General features: G+C 58.4%; 1 protein-coding gene across 18 annotated transcripts in view; it reads left to right on the forward strand.

The window, feature by feature from the left end:
* NCOR2 (nuclear receptor corepressor 2) overlaps positions 1–20,562 on the forward strand; it is a 237,298-nt gene that overhangs the window by 194,921 nt on the left and 21,815 nt on the right. For 13 of the 18 annotated variants that reach the window (XM_070769371.1, XM_070769385.1, XM_070769387.1 and 10 more), the window contains 11 exons: positions 3,994–4,114; positions 5,269–5,440; positions 9,834–9,998; positions 11,113–11,252; positions 11,918–12,020; positions 12,225–12,329; positions 12,629–12,732; positions 15,738–15,888; positions 18,490–18,630; positions 19,001–19,087; positions 19,702–20,000. In XM_070769371.1, coding sequence (XP_070625472.1) covers positions 3,994–4,114; positions 5,269–5,440; positions 9,834–9,998; positions 11,113–11,252; positions 11,918–12,020; positions 12,225–12,329; positions 12,629–12,732; positions 15,738–15,888; positions 18,490–18,630; positions 19,001–19,087; positions 19,702–20,000 — 1,588 coding nt within the window. The remainder of the gene's footprint in view (positions 1–3,993; positions 4,115–5,268; positions 5,441–9,833; positions 9,999–11,112; positions 11,253–11,917; positions 12,021–12,224; positions 12,330–12,628; positions 12,733–15,737; positions 15,889–18,489; positions 18,631–19,000; positions 19,088–19,701; positions 20,001–20,562) is intronic. The other 5 variants (XM_070769375.1, XM_070769382.1, XM_070769389.1 and 2 more) reach the window with 2 other exon arrangements.

Consider the following 20,562-nt stretch of genomic DNA (forward strand, 5'->3'; position numbering starts at 1 on the left):
GTCAAGTCATCTGGCCGGTGGTGGGATTTGAACTGAGAGGTGGAGTCTTGAACTTCAGCGTTAGGGGGCAGGGCCCCAGCTGCTCTCAGCCAAGTTGCCGGCTTCCCCTGCCACCCAGCTTCCCCCCAGCCCCCGCCCCTGCCCCTCCCGGCCCAGGTCACGTGCACAGTGCCAGGCTCCGAGAGCCCCTACCCTGCCCCGGTCTCTAGGGAGGAAAATAAACGCCCTGTCTTCCAAGAAAACAAAGGAAAGAGAACAGAGGGAGGGCGATACTGTGAGGAGAGCTCCTGGAGGTGGTGGCTCCTGCCGCTGTGGAGGTGGGATGAGGCAGTTTGGGGGCCACGTGAGCGCCAGGCATCTTCCCGCCCCTCAGGGGTGGTGGGGAGGCTCAGGCCCCTCGGGCTTGTTAAAGATCAGGATCCAGGCCCTTGCTCTTGGATGCTGCCCTCTTCACAGTGAGCGGTCAGGCTACTATCATCTTGTCAGCTGTGAAGTACTGTGCCCATGGCTGCAACCCCCACTGAGCTCTTGCCTCCCTGGGTGGGGTTGGGGGGGCTCAAGAGAGAGGGGTCTGGGCCTCCATGCACACCCCCAGCTGGTGCCTGCTGAGGGCATTTGAGGGTGATCCCTGCTTCCCTCCAATCTGCCTGCCCGCTGCCTGGACAAGGAACCACCAGGAAACCAGGACAGGGCAAGGGCCCTGGTTCGTTGACAATCAGAGTGAGACACAGACACTTGGCTTTTTATTTGTATCATAAAAGCATATTTTGTGTCCATATAAAATTATATTCACATAGATATGAAAGTTTATATTTTAACTTTAAAATTTGCATTTTCAAATATTTTATACAATAGATAATAGTATAGCATTATTACTTTATTGTTCATTGAAACAATATACTTAATATATCAAACCCTTGATTTTGTGGCCAGCAAGGAGTATATTCATTATCTTTTCCTTGTAACAGCTTTCAGTTCAGTTCAGTTCAGTCGCTCAGTCGTGTCCAACTCTTTGCAACCCCATGAATTGCATCACACCAGGCCTCCCTGTCCATCACCAACTCCCGGAGTTCACTCAGACTCAATCAAGTCCATCGAGTCAGTGATGCCATCCAGCCATCTCATCCTCTGTCCCCTTCTCCTCCTGCCCCCAATCCCTCCCAGCATCAGAGTCTTTTCCAGTGAGTCAACTCTTTGCAAGAGGTGGCCAAAGTATTGGAGTTTCAGCTTTAGCATCATTCCTTCCAAAGAAATCCCAGGGCTGATCTCCTTCAGAATGGACTGGTTGGATCTCCTTGCAGTCCAAGGGATTCTCAAGAGTTCTCCAACACCACAGTTCAAAAGCATCAATTCTTCGGCGCTCAGCTTTCTTCACAATGACCACTGGAAAAACCATAGCCTTGACTAGATGGACCTTTGTTGGAAAAGTAATGTCTCTGCTTTTGAATATGCTATCTAGGTTGGTCATAACTTTCCTTCCAAGGAGTAAGCATCTTTTAATTTCATGGCTTTACTGAGATATGATTCACAGCCATGCAATTCAGCCATTGAAGTGATTTATTTTTAGTACATTCACAGTTATGTGATCATCAGCACTGTTTAATTCCAGAATATTGTCAACTACCCCAAGAAGAAACCCCAGGCCATTAGCAGTCAGTCCTTATCCCCCACCCTCCAGCCCCTGGCACCCACTCATCTTCTATGTCTACGGATTTGCCTCTTGGGGGAATTTCTTGTAATTGGAATCGTGCAGTACATGGCCTTTTGCAACCAGCTTCTTGCACTCAGCATCATGTTTCTGAGGTTCATCCAAGTTGTAGCCTGGAGTCATTCTTTTTGGCTGAGTAATATTCCACTGTGTGGACATACCACATTTTGTTTATCCATGTCACCTGGTTTTGGACGTGGGGCTGGCTTCCACCTTTTGCCTTTTGCAGATAGTGGCTGCTATGATCTTTCATGAACGGTTGGTGTGTGGGTGTGTGTGTGTCTATTCTCACGAGTGTATGCCCAGCAGTGCAAATGCTGGGCCCTATAATGACTCTAATGCACTTCCTGAGGAAATGCCAGAGCATTTTCCAGAAGGGCTGCAGTGTATTCACTCTTAAGTTTACAAATACAAGTTGGTTTAAGCGGACAGTGATAATTAGTTGCAAGAGGAGGGGAGCAAGGCTGGGCTGGTGACATTTGGAGCCGACAGTGAGGGGTACAGGACAAGTGAGAGCATCAGTTCTTAGACCTGTTCAGGGTGCTTTGGCCCAAGGGTAGAGGGCAAAACGAGGCTGGGTTTGGGTCTCCAGGGGAGTGAAGATGGGCAGCCACCAGAGGAGAGGCCTCCGGTGGTCCTGGGAGCCTGAGCAGGATCCAGAGAGGTCGAGAGAGGTGAGGACGGCAGGGAGGGTGAGCTGGTCAGGAGGACGGTGAAGCCCAGCTGAGCATGAAGTCAGTCTGACCTCTGAGCCTGGCGCCACTTGCATGCCATGGGCAGCCTCAGGGGGTGTCGCCAAGACCGTCTCTGCTCAGCTGAGCGTGTGGCAGATGTGGGCAGGGGGTCAGCACCCGAGGGACTGGCTCGTCATGGGTTGCGATCCCGTCACCGCAGGGAGCAGGGGGCCCATCGCCTGCACGTCACACGTCTGTCCTGCACCGCCGGCTGGAAGGCGCGTGATCCACTCTTGGATCCGGCAGCCAGCTCTGGGTGGTGTGAGCTGCACCCTGGCTGTCACAGATCTTACCTGGAAGGCAGGGGCTGTGCCGATGGTCTGCACGTGGCGTCAGCCAGGGTGGTCACGGCACACACTAGGGGCTGTGCCCACAGGACCCTCAGGCTTCGCTGACCTGTCTTGTGATTCTCCCTCCTGGCTGAATCCAGCCCACGGCCAGTGCCTTTGTGCGTGCACACTGTTTGATTCCCCCAGGCCTGCTGTGTATTCAGCGAGTGGTGGTCCCAGGTAGGACTCAAGAGCTGGGCAGGAACCTGGCAGCCCCAGTGCAGGGGTGAGAGTCTCTAAGGCTGGGGCTCTGAGCTTCTGCCCTCGAGACCTCATGCCAGCTGGTGAACCAGACGGGGCTTGTGGCATGGCACCGGGCCAGGGCTGTCGTGTCCTGGAAATCCCTGAAGACCTCTCAAGGAGGGGACACCCGTGAGCAGCTCTGGAGCCACGCCCCACGGCAGCCTCTGCCCCAGGCGCCCAAGGCACTGCAGCTCTTCCCTGGGGTGACCCCAGCCCTGGCTTCCCACCATGTTTTAGCCCCCTGCCCACCTCCGTGCACCCGTGTGCAGACACACACACACACACACACACCGTGCACCCTTAGCAGGTTGCTGCCCTGTTCTGCATGTCAGCAGACAGATGTGACCTTGCTTTAGAGGACAAGCCACCTGCAGGCCCAGCTCAGCCCCACTTACGGCTGCAGGGCGGGCAGTGTACATGCTGACCCTGTGCCCGCAGAGCTTGCACCCGCCTGGTATGCGGGTGAGATTCCGGTTAGCCACGCATTCTGGTTGAATGGGAGGGCGCCCCAGTCCTCGTCTCCAGTAAGCAGGGCCAACTCAGCACCATACCCCGGGCCCCTACCCTGGGGCCTGAGCCTCTCATACTTGGGTGATGAGTCATCTCCCTGAATCTCTTAAGCCTCCCAAGCCTTAATTAGGTTGATTCTTGGGTTTCCCAGCAGCTTCCCAAGGGCCAGTCGTGGTAACGGGCCCTGAGTGTGGGCTTCTCTGGGACTTCCCTTGCCCTGGGCCATCTCGGGAGCATTTGATCCTCTGGGCTGGGGTGGGAGGGGTCTTGGTCCCTTGTGGGGCCTGCATGGAGCAGAGGAGGGAGGGAGGAGCCCCCACCCCGACCCCAGGTCTCCCTGGCGCTGGACGTTCGCCTCCCTCTGGTGGTCCCCCCAGCTGCATCGTCCAGGCAGGAGCCAGGAGAGCCTGTGAGCCCGTGGGCCTGACACTGGTTTCCCCGTCCCCCCTGCCCTCCCGCCTGCCACCAGGCTCCTGTCGCCACGGCCCAGCCTCCTCACCCCGACCAGCGACACCAGGACCAACGCCTCGCCCCAGAAGCCGCTGGACCTGAAGCAGCTGAAGCAGCGAGCGGCCGCCATCCCCCCAATTGTGAGTCCCAGGCCCACCTCCCATGACCCAGGACCCCCACCCAGCCAGGACCCGCAGAGCCCCCATGACCTTTACTTCCTGTTGAGGAGACAATAAATCAGGCTGATCACAGGCCAGGAAGGTGGAGGCCCGGCATCTGCAGCGCCACCTCTTCCCACCACCTCCTGTTCCTGTAGAAATCCTCATGGAGACAGGCAGGAACAGTAGGGGCTGAGGGGCCCCCAAAGTACCCGGCCTGCAGGTCTCCTCCCTCTGGCTTCCCAGCCTGGCAGCTCTCACCACCCCACCCCTGCCTGCCGAGGGTTCTCCAGAGCCCCCCAGACCAGGCAGGAAGCCCCCCACTGTCACAACACCTCAGAGAGGAGGCCGGGCCGCACCAGTTAACTTGAGACCCTCTGAAAGGGTTGGGGGGTTGTCCAGAAAATTCTCCAGGCCAAGCAGGAGGATCCTCAGAGGTGCCCGTGATTGTAACGGCTCAGTCATTGGTGGTGCTAGTGGTAAAGAACCCGCCTGCCAATGCAGCAGACGGAAGAGATGTGGGTTTGATCCCGGGTTAGGAAGATCCCCTGGAGGAGGGCATGGTAACCCACTCCAGTATTCTTGCCTGGGAAATCCCATGGGCAGAGGAGCCTGGCGGGCTACGGTCCATAGGGTGGCCAAGAGTTGGACACGACTGAAGTGACTTAGCACACTCACATAGTCATTGCCCTCTCCCAGGACGTGAGCCTGGCCTTCCAGTGCACCTGGGGGCTGTGGGCTGAAAGACTCCAAGCTGACCAGGGCTTTTTGAGTGAGGGGCACAAGGAGTGCCAGGCTGTGCTGCCTGCTCCCCACAGCCGGGCACTGTCCCATTTGTCAGCTCTGATCTCTCTGAGACCCCGAGAAATTTGAGGAAGAAGGAAGGGGCTAGGGGCAGGGTAATGAGGGCTCCCCATCCACAGCCAGGCACCCGGGATGGCTGGGCACACCCCTTACACTTTGCACAAAGCCCAACCTCCTGGCCCCTCAAGCCGTGTGCCCTTGGGTGTGTTGCTACCTCTCCTGGGCCTCAGTTTCGAGACTGGTCACACGCAGGGGGCCTGGAAGGCTTTCCCTAGTCTCTGGGACCTGCAGACAGCCTGTAAAGACACTCGCTCCTCCTCGCTTTCCCCCAGCAGGTCACCAAAGTCCACGAGCCGCCCCGGGAGGAAGCAGCTCCCCCTAAGCCAGCTCCCCCTGCCCCCCCACCATCGCAGCACCTGCAGCCGGAGAGTGACACCCCCCAGCCGCCCAGCAGCAGCCCTCGAGGCAAAAGCAGGAGTCCTGCGCCTCCTGCCGAGAAGGAGGGTAAGTGTGTGTCAGTGGCTGAGGGAGTCAGAGGGAGAAGGGGCTGATGGGCGGGCATAAGGGGCCTTTTGTGTGTGCCGAGCAGCTGTTCCCAACTCCATGGCTATGGCGGCAGGACAGGCCAAGTTAATGAGTGAAACGCGTGGGAGTGAGGCAGTAGGGGGTGGTGGGGACTGCAGCAAATTGGAGAACTCAACGTTCATTCTGAAGCGGGCTCACGTTGGCCTCAGCCAAGAGTCACCACGTGGCAATTCAGGCCTGGGGTTGTGGGTTGTTCTTTCAGAGAAGCTAGAAATCCATCTTTTCATGTGAAATCTTAAGAGTTTCTCAACATTGGCAACTTCTCAAAATTTCTACAAGCTCTGTGCATATACGAAAACACGTCTGTGGCTGTTTCTGGTTTCATGTGATTCAGTCCACACGTGAGCTTCTAGAACCATGAGGCTCAGTGCCAGCTGGCAATAACTCTGGGCCTAGGCAGGAAGCACTGCCCTCTCCAGCTTTCACCCTGACCTTATTCCAGGCCGAGGTCACTGGGTTCACTGGGGAGCCAGTGAGTGATTCCCTGAGCAGCTGTGTTACAGCAACTGCTCGGGGCATGCTTTACTGTCACCACGTGAAGTTCAAGGTCAGGAGACAGGTGGGGTCTGGTTTCTTGTTCTCTGGATCTTCTATCTCTGCCCCACTCCCCACTGGCCCCAAGAAGTGTCAAGCCTGTATCCCTAAGGGACACCCATCCCAGATCAGCCTGTCACAGCGCAAGCAATAGGGGCTGACCCCTCCCCCCAAAGGCTCCCCCCATGCTGTTCTAGCCCAGTCTCCTGAAGGCTGCTCTAGGGGTCCGAGGGCAGCGGGACCCCAGGCCACCATCCCTGTCCAACACCGCCAGGGACGGACTCGGGCGGCCAGGGCCATCTGCGCCATCACCTCGAGCAACTTCTGGTACGGCATCTTGCCGTCTCTAGAAAGTCAGACTGGCCCTTGGCCATGGACCTCCCTGAGGGCGGTGCTGTGTGTCTGAGGACAAAAGCAGGGCTGTCCCTAAAGGAGGCCAGCTCCACATGTCGAAAGTGACAGGGTCTGCCAGACACTCCCCGGCTAATCGGCCCACCCCCGACCTGTCTCCCTGAGGCTACCTTCACCTGCCATAGGAAGTCTCAGATGCCACCCACGCGGACGGGCATGCATCCATCCATCCAGCGTGTGGCCAGGGGATCAGGACATGTGTTGAACACCCACCATCGCCAAGCACTACCCCTGGGAAGTGCGGGTCTGGCAGTGAGCAGGATGAAGTTCCTACTCTGGCCAGCTGCCCTTTTTGTGAATGAGAGAGTATGTTAAGCAGGGGAACACACAAGGAAGCAAGATGACCTCAGGGTAGTTCATGGAATGAATGAGACAAAATGGGGTGAGTGACAAGGGGCTCAGAGAAGGGGTCTCTGAGACCAGGAGAAGGCAGTGGTGGGAAGATCTGGGGGAAGGGCATTCCAGGCGCCAGGAGCAGCATGTGCAAAGGCCCTGGGGTAGGAGCAAGCTTGGTATGTTGGCAGAGCTGACACAGCAAGAGGTCCTGGTGGCTGGGGAGAGGGGAGGGGAGGATGGGAGATGGGGACCAGATCATGCAGGGCCTGGTAGGCTGTGGTGCTGTGGGCGTTTGGTCTCGGGTGCAGGAAAAGAAAGCCTTTACAAGAGGAACTTTCAGGGTGTATGTGTGTGTTGGGGACTGAGGAGAGGTCAGGCAGTCCGATTTCTATTTTGAAAAGATCTTTTTCTCTGACCGTTGTTGGGAAGAAAGGGCTACAGGGAGTTGTGGGCAGATGGAGGAGGGCACAGCGCTGTTCCCGGCCAGCAGTGGTGGCAGTCTGGACTATGTGGGTGACCATGGAGATGGAAGCGGGGTGGTTTGGGATTTTGTTTCAGAGGCAAAGCCAGTGGAACCCGCTGAGGAACCTGAGTGTGGGGTTGAAAGCAGGGTGTCAGCTGCCTCCTGGGACCCTGCCAGTCACCCACGCTGGGCCCGGGACTCCCCATGGTGGGGGTGTGGTTTGCTGGGCAAGAGTGTAGTGTGAGACATGGGGTCTGGTCTGGAAGGACATTCGAGGGCCAGGACACTAGCCCAGGGCGGAGTAGCCGCATGGCAATGACAGGGGCCCATACAGCCTTGGCCAGCACCAGATCTGAGCCAGGTCAGGCTGCGCTTGGGTGGCTGGACACCGCACAGGGCCAGGCAGAGCCTGCTGGGACGGGTCACAGGCCCTGTCCCGAGAGAAGGTGAGCCACCTCCCCCCTGGTTTCTGAGTCTGGCGTTCGGCCCGTTGGCACGGCAGAGGGCCGCGCCGTTTCCTGGAATCGTTCGGCAGCACCAGAGATGGAGCACCTGGCGTCGGGTATGGTGGGCTGCCCTGCGGCTAGCACCCTTAGGCACATGCGTGAACTTGACACCCAGCTCGACCTCTCTCTGGTCTCTCCTGCCTCCCCTGCCCCCTGGCTCCACCCACCCCTCTGGCTCCCCGGGCCCAGCTGGAGGAACAGGTTGTCTTTCCAGGCTCTCGGCTGCCCGCCCAGCCTGGCGGGGGCCCAAGTTTCCCTTCCAGCACCGGAGGCCTCCCGCCCCCCTCCCACCACAGCTGGGGCTGAGCTGGAGAGAGCAGCCCGGGTGCGCACAGGGTCGGGTCGCTGGATGAGCGTCATCCGGGGCATCTGGGGATTTTTCTGGGCCCGGTGCAGGCCCTAGAGAGGTGCCCCATTAGAGGAGATTGAGTGTGAGAACCCCTACCTGGGTTACTGCCCACATGTGTGACGCCCCCCGCTGCAGGCTATCCCCACCAGCAGGCACATGGGTCCAGCAGGAGCTCTGTCTCTCCCAGGAGAGACGGGGAGGGTGTACAGCACGCACAGCCTCTACCCCACCTGCCGGGCCCACAGCGGGCACCTCTCATCGCTGCCAACACACTCCCGCTCACCCGGCCAGGTCTTCAGAACCTCACCCCTTCGTCATCTGGAGGTGGCCCCAGGGAGGACACCTGCCTGCCGTTCCCATCCCAGGCCTGGCGTTCCCAAGTTGTTAGCAGCCGGTTACTCCCTGGTCCCCCCACCCCCACCCCCCAGCTCCCAGGGGTCCTCCAGCTTGACACCAAGTCTCAAGGGAGAGGTTTGGTGCTTAGGGCCGATTTCAGCAGCGAGAGGCCACAGGAGAACACTGTGAAGACGGCCTGGCCTTTGGCCATGTCTGCAGGCAGTCCTCAGGCCTGAGAATCCAGGGTCAGTTGTTGCTCCTCTTCTGGTGCTCAGGGTGTGTTGCGAAGGTTAAGGTCACAGCCTGCAGCCCATCTACCTGGGCTCAGGGCTTCTGCTTGCTGGCTTTGAGCTTTTGACCTGGTGACTTCGCCTTTCCACGCCTCTGTGTTCCCATCTGCAAAATGGGGATAATCCTCATCAGTTCCCTGAAGGGTGTTAGGAGGATAAACAAGTCAGTCCACACAGTGCCCTTAGTTGGAGCCCTCATGGGAGAGCTGTTCTATTATCTGCTACTGCAGCAGCCATGAGGTCAAGGGGTCAAATCCTGACTTGGCCAAATGATTGCTGCCAACCCTAGATAAGTCCATCAGTGTGTCCGTACTCAGCTCCCATTCCACAATGCCGGGCCTGGGCGCTCTCTCCCTCCCAAGTCTGCGAGGAGGCTCGTTGAGTTCATGCTTTCGAAACACCCGGCCCAGTGCCCGGACGTGGAACGCGCTAGTACACAGGCTGACGTGTGCGTGCTGTCATCCCAAGCATGTGGGCTCCTAGCCGCACCCACCAGAGCACACGTACACAGGTCTCGGCAAACTGTTCGACCACCTTCATCATCTAAAGAGATCAGCAAGCCTCTTCCGGAAAGGGCCAGATAGTAAATATTTCAGGCTTTGTGGGCCAGACAGTCTCTGTCGCAACTCCTCAGCTCTGCCGTAGATGATAAATAAGCAGGTACACATGACCACGTTTCGGTACAAGTGTACATGCAAAATCAGGCGGTGGGTGGGCCCCTTGCTGCCAGCTCCGTCCCCTGGTTGGGAGGTTTGTCCAGGCCCCTTGCTCACCTGGGGCCGGGCCAGTGCCTGTGTCTTTCCAGGGCTGAAATCAAGGGTTGCAGAGAGGCCCCCAGCCCACTCCCGAGGCACACTCGTGCTCAGGAGGACATTAACAGAGTCAGAGTGGTGCCTGGTCTGCAGACTTGGGGGAGCTCTACCCTAGGAGCCCTCCTCCTCCCCATCACTGTTGGCCGGGACCCTCCTCTGGCCGAGGCCAGCACTGCAGGCAAGGGGAGGGGGGCTCATTTGAGCAGGGCAGCCAGGGCTGGGGGCCTGAGGGCTGGCTGAGCGTGGCTGACTACCTGCCCTGCCTCACCCCTCAGCAGAGAAGCCTGTGTTCTTCCCGGCCTTTGCAGCTGAGAGCCAGAAGCTGCCCGCGGACCCCTCATGCTGGACGTCAGGCCTGCCCTTCCCTGTGCCCCCTCGCGAGGTGATCAAGGCCTCTCCGCATGCCCCTGACCCCCTGGCCTTCTCCTATGCCCCACCTGGTGAGTAGTTCACCCCAGCCGGCCTCCTCCACAAGTCAGCCAGCGGGCAATCACTAGGTACCACCAGTCACCCACCAATCACTCGGCACTGCTTGGAACTGCATGCAGAAGGATCTTAGAATCTGACAGGTCCTAATGGGAGGGACGGTCTGGTCAGTGAAGGGAAAGGGGGCTCCACTGAGGTTTGAGGAATCTCCAGCATGACAACGGAAGCACTGGTACTAGGGAGGTGCTTGAGCTGATGATGAGAGAGGCAGGTTTGGAGTGGGAGCGCCAACTCCCACCAATGACTTAGAGCTGGAGAATGAGCAGGTCGAGAGAAAGGTGTAAGGAGGGAAGGAGACAGCTTTGGCTTACAAATATAGTCACGCTGGATTTAGATCTTTCTTGAGGTTCCCAGTCCTGCTAGGCCCTACCAGCCATAGAAGGAGCAAGGCTAGAGGTGGATAAGGACTTTAATTAGCAAAGGTCATCCTCAGCAGAGCTGATCCTGCAGGATGAATGAGCCAAAAGAGCCAGAAAAACAGGGAAGGGTATGCCAGGCAGTGGGAACAGCATGAGCAAAGGTCCGGAGGCAGGAAAGAGCAGGCAAAGCTTGAGACACTGAATCAGACTGCCATTGTGGAAGCGCAGTGCCCAGTGAGCCTGGGGAGACCACACCCACAAGGTCAGGTGAGCCTGAAAGCTGTGTCACAGGCTAAGATCTAACCCTGAAGGCAGTGGGGAGCCATAGAAGGTTCACAGCAGCAGAGGCGGGGGGAGCAGGTGAACCAGTAGACTTTGAAAATGATCCTTTTGGTTCCTGTGAGGGGAATGAACTATTGGAGAGTAAAGGAGGGATGGGGAGACCAGTTAAGGAGTCTAGGGAGAGTGGAGGGACCTGGTCCAGGACCCGGAGGTGAGGTGGATGGAGGGAGGTGGGGTGGGTGGGCATAGTGGTGTCTGAACCAAGGATGCAGACAGCTCCTCAGGGCAGAAGTGGGAGAGGAGCAGTAGGGGGCGTGTGTGGACAGGCACTCCCCTGGACAGGACAGGGACAGGGTGGGGAGCGGCCCCGGGGGCTGTGTCTCTGACTGCTCTGGAGCCCCATGAAGGACAGACATGTGCCCTGCAGGTCACCCGCTGCCCCTGGGCCTCCACGACAGCGCCCGGCCCGTCCTGCCACGGCCACCCACCATCTCCAACCCACCGCCCCTCATCTCCTCCACCAAGCACCCCAGCGTCCTCGAGAGGCAAATGGGGGCCATCTCCCAGGTGAGGTGGGAGGGCCAGCTCCCCAGAAATACCTGTGCCAGCTGGTGCCCAGAGAATAGCCCCTTCCTCTTTTAAGGGTTTGGCCTTTCCATCTGTACAGTTGGGGGAGGGGTCGCTGGGGTGGATGGTGTTTGGGTGGGGGCCAGGCCCCCAAGTGGCTGGGTCCAAGCTGGCTGCAGTCTGCCCCAGGCTTCAGGACCTTGGGAGGTCACCCCATGGGGCATTCAAGAGCGGGGGCACTGCATCCAGACTATGCGGCCTTTGGCAAGTTACTTGACCTCTCTGCACCTCCCTGTGAAACGGAAGAGCATGCTCACGAGACATCAGCATGTGCAAAGCCTTGGTCTGCCTGCCCCTTCATCTCCCTGACCTGCTGCCGTGTATTGAGGGCAGGGGCAAGGCTTCCGCTTGGCCCAGATGCTCGTGGGCAGCATTTCCTTTAAACCAGCTCATGATGGCCACCACACAGGTGAGGGCCCTGAGGCTCAGGAGAGGCAGTGACTTCTCCACAGTCGCTCAGCGGGGCAGCGGGGCTGGGACTTGAGCCCCAGGCCTCCCTGACCCGTGTGTGGTCCCGAGGTTCCCCTCCTCTTGCGCTCTCGTGAAAGCGGGTGTCAGGAAGCCCTGGTTGAAGCCTCTGGGACCCATGACCTCTGCCCCCACAGGGAATGTCGGTGCAGCTCCACGTCCCATACTCAGAGCATGCCAAGGCCCCCGTGGGCCCCATCGCCATGGGGCTGCCTCTCGCCATGGACCCCAAGAAGCTGAGTAAGGATCCAGACCCCCAACCTTGATGGCCGGGGCTCGTCTCCCATCCTTTGTGTCAAGGGGTGAGGGAGGGCAATTTGGCCTTTGGGACTCTGGCCTGAGCATGGTGGGGAAGACCCCCAGCCCCTGGGTAGGGCGGGGCGGGGGGCCATGCCTCCCATTCCCTGCCCTGTGGCTCTGCTCACTGCTCTCGCCCATCCCCAGCACCGTTCAGCGGAGTGAAGCAGGAGCAGCTGTCCCCACGGGGCCAGGCCGGACCCCCTGAGAGCCTGGGGGTGCCTACGGCCCAGGAGACCTCCGTCCTGAGAGGTGAGGGCGTGGGAGCTGGGCATGAGGCACCGTGTCTTGCCCTCATCCCTGTGGCTGCCCCTCCATCCCGAGGAGGGTCGAGGCAGGAATGGGACCTCTTATCCAAAACCTAGCTGAGAAGTGTCAGCTCCCAGAGGGTTTGGCAGCCTCTCTTCCCAAGTGTCTGTCTCTCCCTTTAGGGGCGGGGGACTCTGCATTGAGACACCGTGAGTGGAGCGGGTGGAGCTTGCAGGTCACCAGGAGCACAGCTGGGGTGGCTCTGGGCCCGGCTCTTAAGCCCTGTGTCTCATGTCTTCCAGGGACGTCTCTGGGCTCGGTTCCAGGCGGAAGCATCACCAAGGGCACCCCCAGCACGCGGGTCCCCTCCGAGAGCCCCATCACGTACCGCGGCTCCATCACCCACGTAGGTGTCCAGGGCCACAGTGTGCGGGACCAGGGTGGGACTCGCAGGCGGCATTCTGGACGTGGCCCCGATTGTGGACAAAGCAGTGGGCAGCCCACCCATTCCCCCCCACCGGCATCCCTGAGTGGCCCCTGCCCCAGTGGATGGGGTGGCTTCCTGGGGGTACCCGCCTGTTCTGTGAGCGTTCATCTTCTCTCCTGGGAGCCAGGCATTTAACGTGCTGAGCAAAAACCTCGAGGCCCCCCGAGGACCTGGCAGGGCAGCAGAGGGAGGCAGACCAGTGAAAACTGAGCGGTGATTTCAGACTTTGTCAAACTCTGCGATTAAGAGCGTCCAGTGCTGCCGAGGCCACATAGACAGGGGAGCTGGGGGAGACCTCTCAGAGGTGTGAGCCCTTCAGGAGCCTCAGGGAACAGCACCCCCTCCCATATGTGTCTTAATGATGAAACTTCAGGCCGCAGGCTCTGACAGTGAGGTGTCTTTGCAGCCCAGAGGCCTCAGATCATACCACAGAGGGGAGCCCCTCACACTTCATGTTTCTCTAAGACCTGTCGGTTTTGAAATCACCAGCTTACGAAGGCAGCTGCCAGGTACCTAGGGCCAAAGGCAGGCCACACACTCACCCAGGCAGGGGACCGACGCCCCCTGATTCAGTTTTGAAACCCCTTTGGTAAAATTGTCTCTCGCTGAGTCATTCTCATATTGAGTCGAGTCGTTCAGTTGTGTCTGACTTTTTGCAACCCCATGGACTGCAGCACTCACACACCAGGCCTCCCTGTCCCTCACTATCTCCCAGAGTTTGCCCAAATTCATATTCATTGCATCAGTGATGCCATTTAACCATCTCATCCTCTGTCACTCTCTTCTCCTTTTGCCTTGAATCTTTCCCAGCATCAGGGTCTTTTTCAGTGAGTCGGCTTTTTGCATCAGGTGGCCAAAGTATTGGAGCTTCAGTATCAGTACTCAAATAGAGTAGGAATTCTTAAATCACTTTTTTTTTGGCGTGTGGGATCTTAACTTCCCAACCAGGGATTGAACCTGCACCCTCTGCATTTGAAGTGCAGAGTCTTAACCACCGGACAGCCAGGGAAGCCCTGCTGAGTCATTCTCGTAGAGTGGTTTGGGGTTAAAGGTCGACATCTGAAGTGTCTGGGCATCCGTCGGCCTCTGCTTTCCAGGTGGCCATGACCCGAGCCGTGTCGGTCACTCACACGCCTGTGATGGTTGTTGGCAGAGGGTGGCAGCTGCCAAATGTGTGAGGGTCAGACTTTCCCATAGCCTCTCGACCAGGTGGTGATGAAATCTGTGCGGGGAACACAAACACACAGACACACACGAACACACACACACACACTCTTACACACGTAGACTTCCAATGCGTGTGCTTATGTCAGCTGCCCCTGGAGAGGCCTTTCCTGATGACGTGCAGTTGGCTCCGCTGCCCTGTGCCCTTTTGAGGAGAGAGGTGACTGCCCACCCCTGGACCGTCACCCAAACTGAAGCCCGTTTATTCTGCACAAGTCTTCCAAAGTGTGACCAGTGGATCCTACCTAGGGTGTCTGCTTTGAGACATCTGGGGAGACCTGTCTGGAGACCTGTTAGGGCATTTTGTTTTTCTCCAACTTGAACACCAGGATTTGGGATAAAAGCCCAGGGGGTGCCAGTCATCCCTTACCCCATAGAAGGATGTTTCTTGGCAGAGATGCTCCCATGGGGAGACTCGAAGGGCACCAGTCCCGGGCTTGGCACACGGTCAGACTCACATCTCTGAATCGGCTCTTGGATTCATAGAAGGAGAAGAGAGACGTCTTGATCTGGGGACGGCTTGTCTGTGCCAAGTGCCTTCGAGAATCGTGGGCAGAGATTGTGTCTGTTTTGCAGATGTACAGACTGAGGCTCAGAGAGGCAGAGTGACTTGACAGAGGTCACAGAGCAACTCGCTGGTAAAGTTGCTGTTTGCCATCCAGCAGTCTGACTCCAGATTTATATTCTGATCCCCACACTCATGTTCCTGGAAGTCATCCAAGGCAGGATGCTACCCCGTGGGGCTATCTTCTGTCTGCCTGAATACACCCCTCAATAGGAAGCACATTCCCTCTAAGGCCGTAGTTCCTGACAGGGGCAATTTTATCCTCCAGGGGACACTGGGGAGTGTCTGGGGACATCTTTGATTGTCATATCTGGAGGGGCAGGTTGAGGGGATCACATGGCATCTAGTGGGTAGAGCCCAGGGTGCCGGGGTAGGGGCCACTGCTAAGTGTCCTGCAGTGCCCAGGGTGGCCCCCACAGGTCACAGTGCCGAGGTTGAGAAACCCTGTGCAGAGCTCAGATTTCTGGTGTCCTGCCGTGATGTGAGTCCCCACTCTCGTTTGGGGAGCGACACGCGGTCACAGGCACGTGGACCGGCATCCCAGCATCCAGGCTCTGAGAAAGTACAATTCACGTAGTACAAGTGGAAACACGGCCCGGTGCCAGACCACCCGGCTCCCCAGCCTGGCTCTGCCCTCGTTTAGCCAGGTGACCCTGGGCAAAGCTACCTGGTGTCTTGGTGGCTGGGTTTCCTCTTCTGAAATAGGCACAGCAGTACCTGACTCAGTTTCAGGATTAAATGAGTCAATACCTGTACGGGGTTCAGAGCTTATTATTAACATCGCTGATGTCTGTTCCGTGTGGTTGTGTTCTGGAGGGCTCTGCCTCCCCCATTTTTTCTTTCTTCCCTTGGCCACATGGCAGCTTGCAGGATCTTATTTCCTCGACCAGGAATTGAACCTGGGTGCCGGCAGTGAAAGCATGGAGTCCTAGCCGCTGGACCGCCAGGGAAGTCCCTCTGCCTTCCCTTTTGAAGCCGCATGTGTATGAACATGTATGCAGTGATATACACATGTGTGCCTGTGTGGATTTGGAAGGCACACGTGCACACGTCCTGGTCATGTCTGGCGATCTGGGGGGGTGGGTACAGTCCCTGGCCAGAGCCTGCAGGTGATCACCCGCCTCCGCACCCGCAGGGCACACCGGCCGATGTCCTGTACAAGGGAACCATCACCAGGATTATCGGTGAGGACAGCCCGAGCCGCCTGGACCGCAGCCGGGAGGATGGGCTGCCCAAGGGCCACGTCATCTACGAGGGCAAGAAGGGCCATGTGCTGTCCTATGAGGGTGAGTGATGCCGCCATGGCTATGAGAAGCTGGTGGGCGGGCAGGGGCTGGCCAAGCCATCCCACTCAGGGCTCTTTGATGTCCAGCAAGGACTCCCGAGGTAGAGAACCAATGGGGACCTGGAGGTAGTTGTTCATCTGGTCGCTTGATATTTACTGGGGGCCACCCATATGCCAGGGGTTGGGGGTCCAGCAGATGAAGCCCCCTCAGAAGGCTCTCAGGACAACCCCCCTCCCCAGGTGCAAATGGGAAGTCACCTTATTAATCTCGTCATTAAACCTGTCTGTATCCACTGTGGCTTATTCACCGAACCCCAGACTTTGGTGTTTCTGGAGCTGGTCAAGAGAGAAGGTTCCAGAAAATATGGTTGGGGTTAAAGGGCAGCCAGATGTCTTCAGGAAACAAGTCTTGGGGAGTGTGTTGCCCTCCTATCAGCTGTGTGTGGTTGAGAGCCGAGGTGAAGGACTGTCTTCCCATTTTCCAGGTGTGGGAGCTGAGGTACAATGGTGTCCAGTGGTTCTTCTGTACCCCTCAGAGAACAGGAGCCCTGGGATGGGGGTGGGGAGAGTCTTTGGTCCATTGAGGTGGGTTCCTCGCGAGGCAGGGCTGGGGTGACACCAGGAAGCACAATCAGAGAGGTGGTGACCTCCCCGTCCCTGTAGGTATGTAAGTCAGAGGAGCTGAAGATCGGCCTTAGCTGCCTCCCACCTCTGCCTAGTTCTTTACAGTTTAGGAAGCAGACTTATGGCCAGCCTTGCGAGTGGGGGAATAGGCCCAGGGAGCAGAAGCCCGCAGCTCACACCCCTAGGCTCCTGGCAAAGGCTGCGCTCTCTGATTGACCGCACGAGGGTGGCAGGCAGGGGCGGTAACCAGTGACACGCCGCCCCCTTATGCCCTGGGCCCCCCACTTCAGTGTTCCTCACTCCACTCACCCTCCCTGGGTTCCGCTTCCCCACCCAGAAGCCCTGCCTGGAAGGAATTAAGGGAATCAAGGGCTGAGATGTCAATTTCCTGGCAGCCTCGGGCACCCAGGGGTGCAGAGATAAAAGCCGCTAATGGGCGCCCCTCTCAGCCGCTGGCAGCCGTAGGGCCGCAAATTGCTTTTCCTCCGATGGGCGGGTGCTTTCTCTTCACTATCAGCCTCCACCGGCCCGGCCCCCAGCCCCCACGGCCCCCTAGGTCCTGGGAAGCGGAGGTGGTACCGTGGGGCTTAGGCACTTGCCTCTCTCTGCTACCAAGTGGTGGAGACAGCCTTGGGGACAGGCTGTCAGCTGTGTTCTGTGCCAGCCTCAGTACGGCTGAGGGCCCTGGGGGATGGCCAGGGGCCCTGGGAAGGGTGGACAGAGAGGCAGTCAAGGTGTCGTGAGCAGGGAGCCCTGGGTGGCATCCCCACTCAGGCTTCCACATCAGTTCTTGAGCCCCTACAGGCCTTAGGTTTAGCATCCTCCGAAAGGGTGTCGTCAAGGCTTTTCATTCCTCACATGCTTCCTGGGGCCTGGGGACTAGTCATGCCAGTGGCAGGCGGTAGATGGTGGGGAGGAGACTGTGGCAACCCCGGGAGTGATGGCCATCTCTACAGGGGCCCCTGCCTCTGTTCTCCGACAGCTGATTGTCACCCTGCAACAAGTGCAAGCTCGCCAGCCAGACTTCTGATCTCTCCATTTTTATCTGACATCTCCTGGTGTTTAAACATCAGCGATCAATTTTGAGAAAAATTAGGAGCGGCAATACCGTCTCTCCGCCGGCCAGTAGTTTGTAACCCCATGGAGGAGCTCCTGCTCTGAGGATCTCTCGGGGTCGTGATGGAAATCCGTGAGAGCCAGGGTACCCTTTATCCTAAGGGGCCAGCCTGGGGCATGCGGGACTTGCTTCTGAAACCCGCGGACTCCGCCACCCCTGGAAGGAGAGACTGACTCGGGAGCCTCCAGCCCAATGGGCAAGACCGAACCGTGGCCTCCTCAGGGCCCCCCTCCTGGCTGCTCAGACCCATGGCCTGTCAAGCACCCGTGTGCCCAGCCTGACGTGCCCGCCCTCTGGGCTCAGCCTGGCTTGATGAGGCCACCCGTGCTGTGGACCCTCCTTGTCCCTCCCACCTCCAACTAGACACACACTCTCCCCACGTGGACACAGATGCACATAGTTTTTTGCACGTGGCCTCACGTCGTTCACAGTGGACAGGCACACACACAGTGGCACACGTATGCACACACACAGACCCGCATTGACACACAGGGATGGTCGTGCCAGCCCTGCGTGTTCACACTCGGGTGGTGCATTTTTGCTCACATGCACACGTTTCCACACATTCACATCACATGTCTGCTCCCACGAGTGCTCGTCTGTGCACAGACTCACATGCCTGCGGACAGTCAAAGGACAGACCCACCAACCAGCAGAGCATGCCCTGGGCTGGACTGCCGGCTGGGGTTCCTGCGGGAAGGCTCAGCTGGGCCCGGCTTCAGCTGCGTGACCAACGGGCTCTCATGACAGGGGTCTGTTTGAGCCGCCGTCGCCTTCCGGCCCTCCAGTTTGCTGGCCCTGGGCTCACTGCACACAGCCTCCCGGGGCCGCTCTGCATCGTAAGCGTGGTCTGGTTTCCAGGTGGCATGTCCGTACCCCAGTGCTCCAAGGAGGACGGCAGGAGCAGCTCGGGCCCTCCCCACGAGACAGCCGCCCCCAAGCGCACCTACGACATGATGGAGGGCCGTGTCAGCCGGGCCATCTCCTCAGCCAGCATAGAAGGTGTGTGCCCTGCCCGGCTCCCTACTCTGGGGGTGGAGCGGGGGCCGTAAGACCTGCCCCGGGGGGCTTCCCCACTTGCTGGGTTACATCAGCTCCCCCTGGACGGAGTGCAGGAATAGTTATCTGGACTTTACAGATAGGAAAACTGAGGCTGGGAGTTTCTGAGCCTCCATCCGGAGGTAGCACAGGGCCCAGAAAGCGGGCCACTTGCCAGCTGGGTCCTCTGTCGCCACCACCACCAGCATCATCTCGGGGACTGGGTGGCTGGAGGGACCCGCTGGAGGGAGGCAGGGGCTGTAGACTCTGGCCGGTCACTGCGCAAGGCCGGGTCAGGGAGCCGTGAGACAGTGCTGTCGCCCGCCCCCTCCAGGTCTCATGGGCCGTGCCATCCCGCCTGAGCGACACAGCCCCCACCACCTCAAAGAGCAGCACCATATCCGAGGCTCCATCACACAAGGTAAGTTGCCCTCTACTCCCGGCGTGCCCAGCCACCGCACCCTCGTGGCAGCTGCAACAGGCCCTCGGGTTTACAGTCAAGATGGGCAGGGGAGGGAAGGCATACCAGAGTGCCATAGGCACCCAGGGAAGGCGTGTAACACATGTGTACGTGACAGGTACGGGTGCAGGTTGAAAGGCAGAGCAAGGCATGAAAACAAAAATCGAAAGCAAACTACTACCCATCACCCTTCACTCTGTCATTTAATGAGCATCTCCTGTGCTCTGTGCTGGGTGCTACCCCAAGTGCTCTCTGTTCCTTATCTTATGGAACAGCCTCCGAAAGGAAGACACCCACGTTCTCCTGGCTGGTCAGTGGCAAGCCAGGTACTTTTTAACATGCTTTGTATCTGTATCATCCCACTGAATGTGAATGACTTGGTGAGGTGCTTCAGTTAATACTCCCATTCTATATATGAAGAACCTGAGGCTCAGAGAGGTCAAGTCACGTGCTTAAGGTCACACAGCACGTGAGGACTTGAACCCAGGTAGTCAGGCTTCAGAATCTGCCCCAGGTTAGGATGAGCAAGGTGGGAGGCAAGTGCCCACGCGTTAGCGCCCCCTCCTCCCTGGCAGGGATCCCACGGTCCTACGTGGAGGCCCAGGAAGACTACCAGCGCCGGGAGGCCAAGCTCCTGAAGCGCGAGGGCACGCCGCCACCGCCACCTCCGCCCCCTCGGGACCTGGCTGAGGCCTACAAGGCCCGGCCCTTGGAGGCCCTGGGTCCTCTGAAGCTGAAGCCAGCCCACGAAGGCCTGGTGGCGACGGTGAAGGAGGCTGGCCGCTCCATCCACGAAATTCCACGGGAGGAGCTGCGGCGCACACCTGAGCTGCCCCTGGCCCCCCGGCCGCTCAAGGAGGGCTCCATCACGCAGGTACGGGGGCCAAGGTCAGGGTAGAGGATACCAATAGGCATGGCTCTGGCCCCTACAAGTGGGAAGCTGAGGCCTGGACTTGTTGAGTGCCACACCCAAGGTCACACAGCTGCTAACTACTGAGTTGTCATTACATCCATTCCAGGGTCCATAGCAGGTGCTTTATATTATACTCATGACCTCATTCAGTTGTATTTACAGCCCAGGAGAGTCATACCCAGGCTTCCCAGGTGGCTCAGTGGGTAAAGAATCCGCCTGCAATGCAGGAGACACAGGAGACATGTGTTTGATCCCTGGACTGGGAAGATCCCCTGGAGAAGGGCATGGCAACCCACTCCAGTATTCTTGCCTGGAGAATCCCATGGACAGAGGAGCCTTGCAGGCTATAGTCCGTAGGATCACAAAGAGTCAGACACAACTGAAGCATCTGAGCATGAAGTTATACCCATCACCCCCATTCTTCAGATTGAAAAACTGAGGCCCAGAGAGGTCAAGAAGCTTGCTGAGAGCCCAGAGCTAGGTGTACTAAAGCTTGATTGCACCCTAAGTGTGAGCCAGGCAC

The sequence above is a fragment of the Bos indicus genome, chromosome 17, assembly GCF_029378745.1.
Source record: "Bos indicus isolate NIAB-ARS_2022 breed Sahiwal x Tharparkar chromosome 17, NIAB-ARS_B.indTharparkar_mat_pri_1.0, whole genome shotgun sequence".
Lineage (NCBI taxonomy): Eukaryota > Metazoa > Chordata > Mammalia > Artiodactyla > Bovidae > Bos > Bos indicus.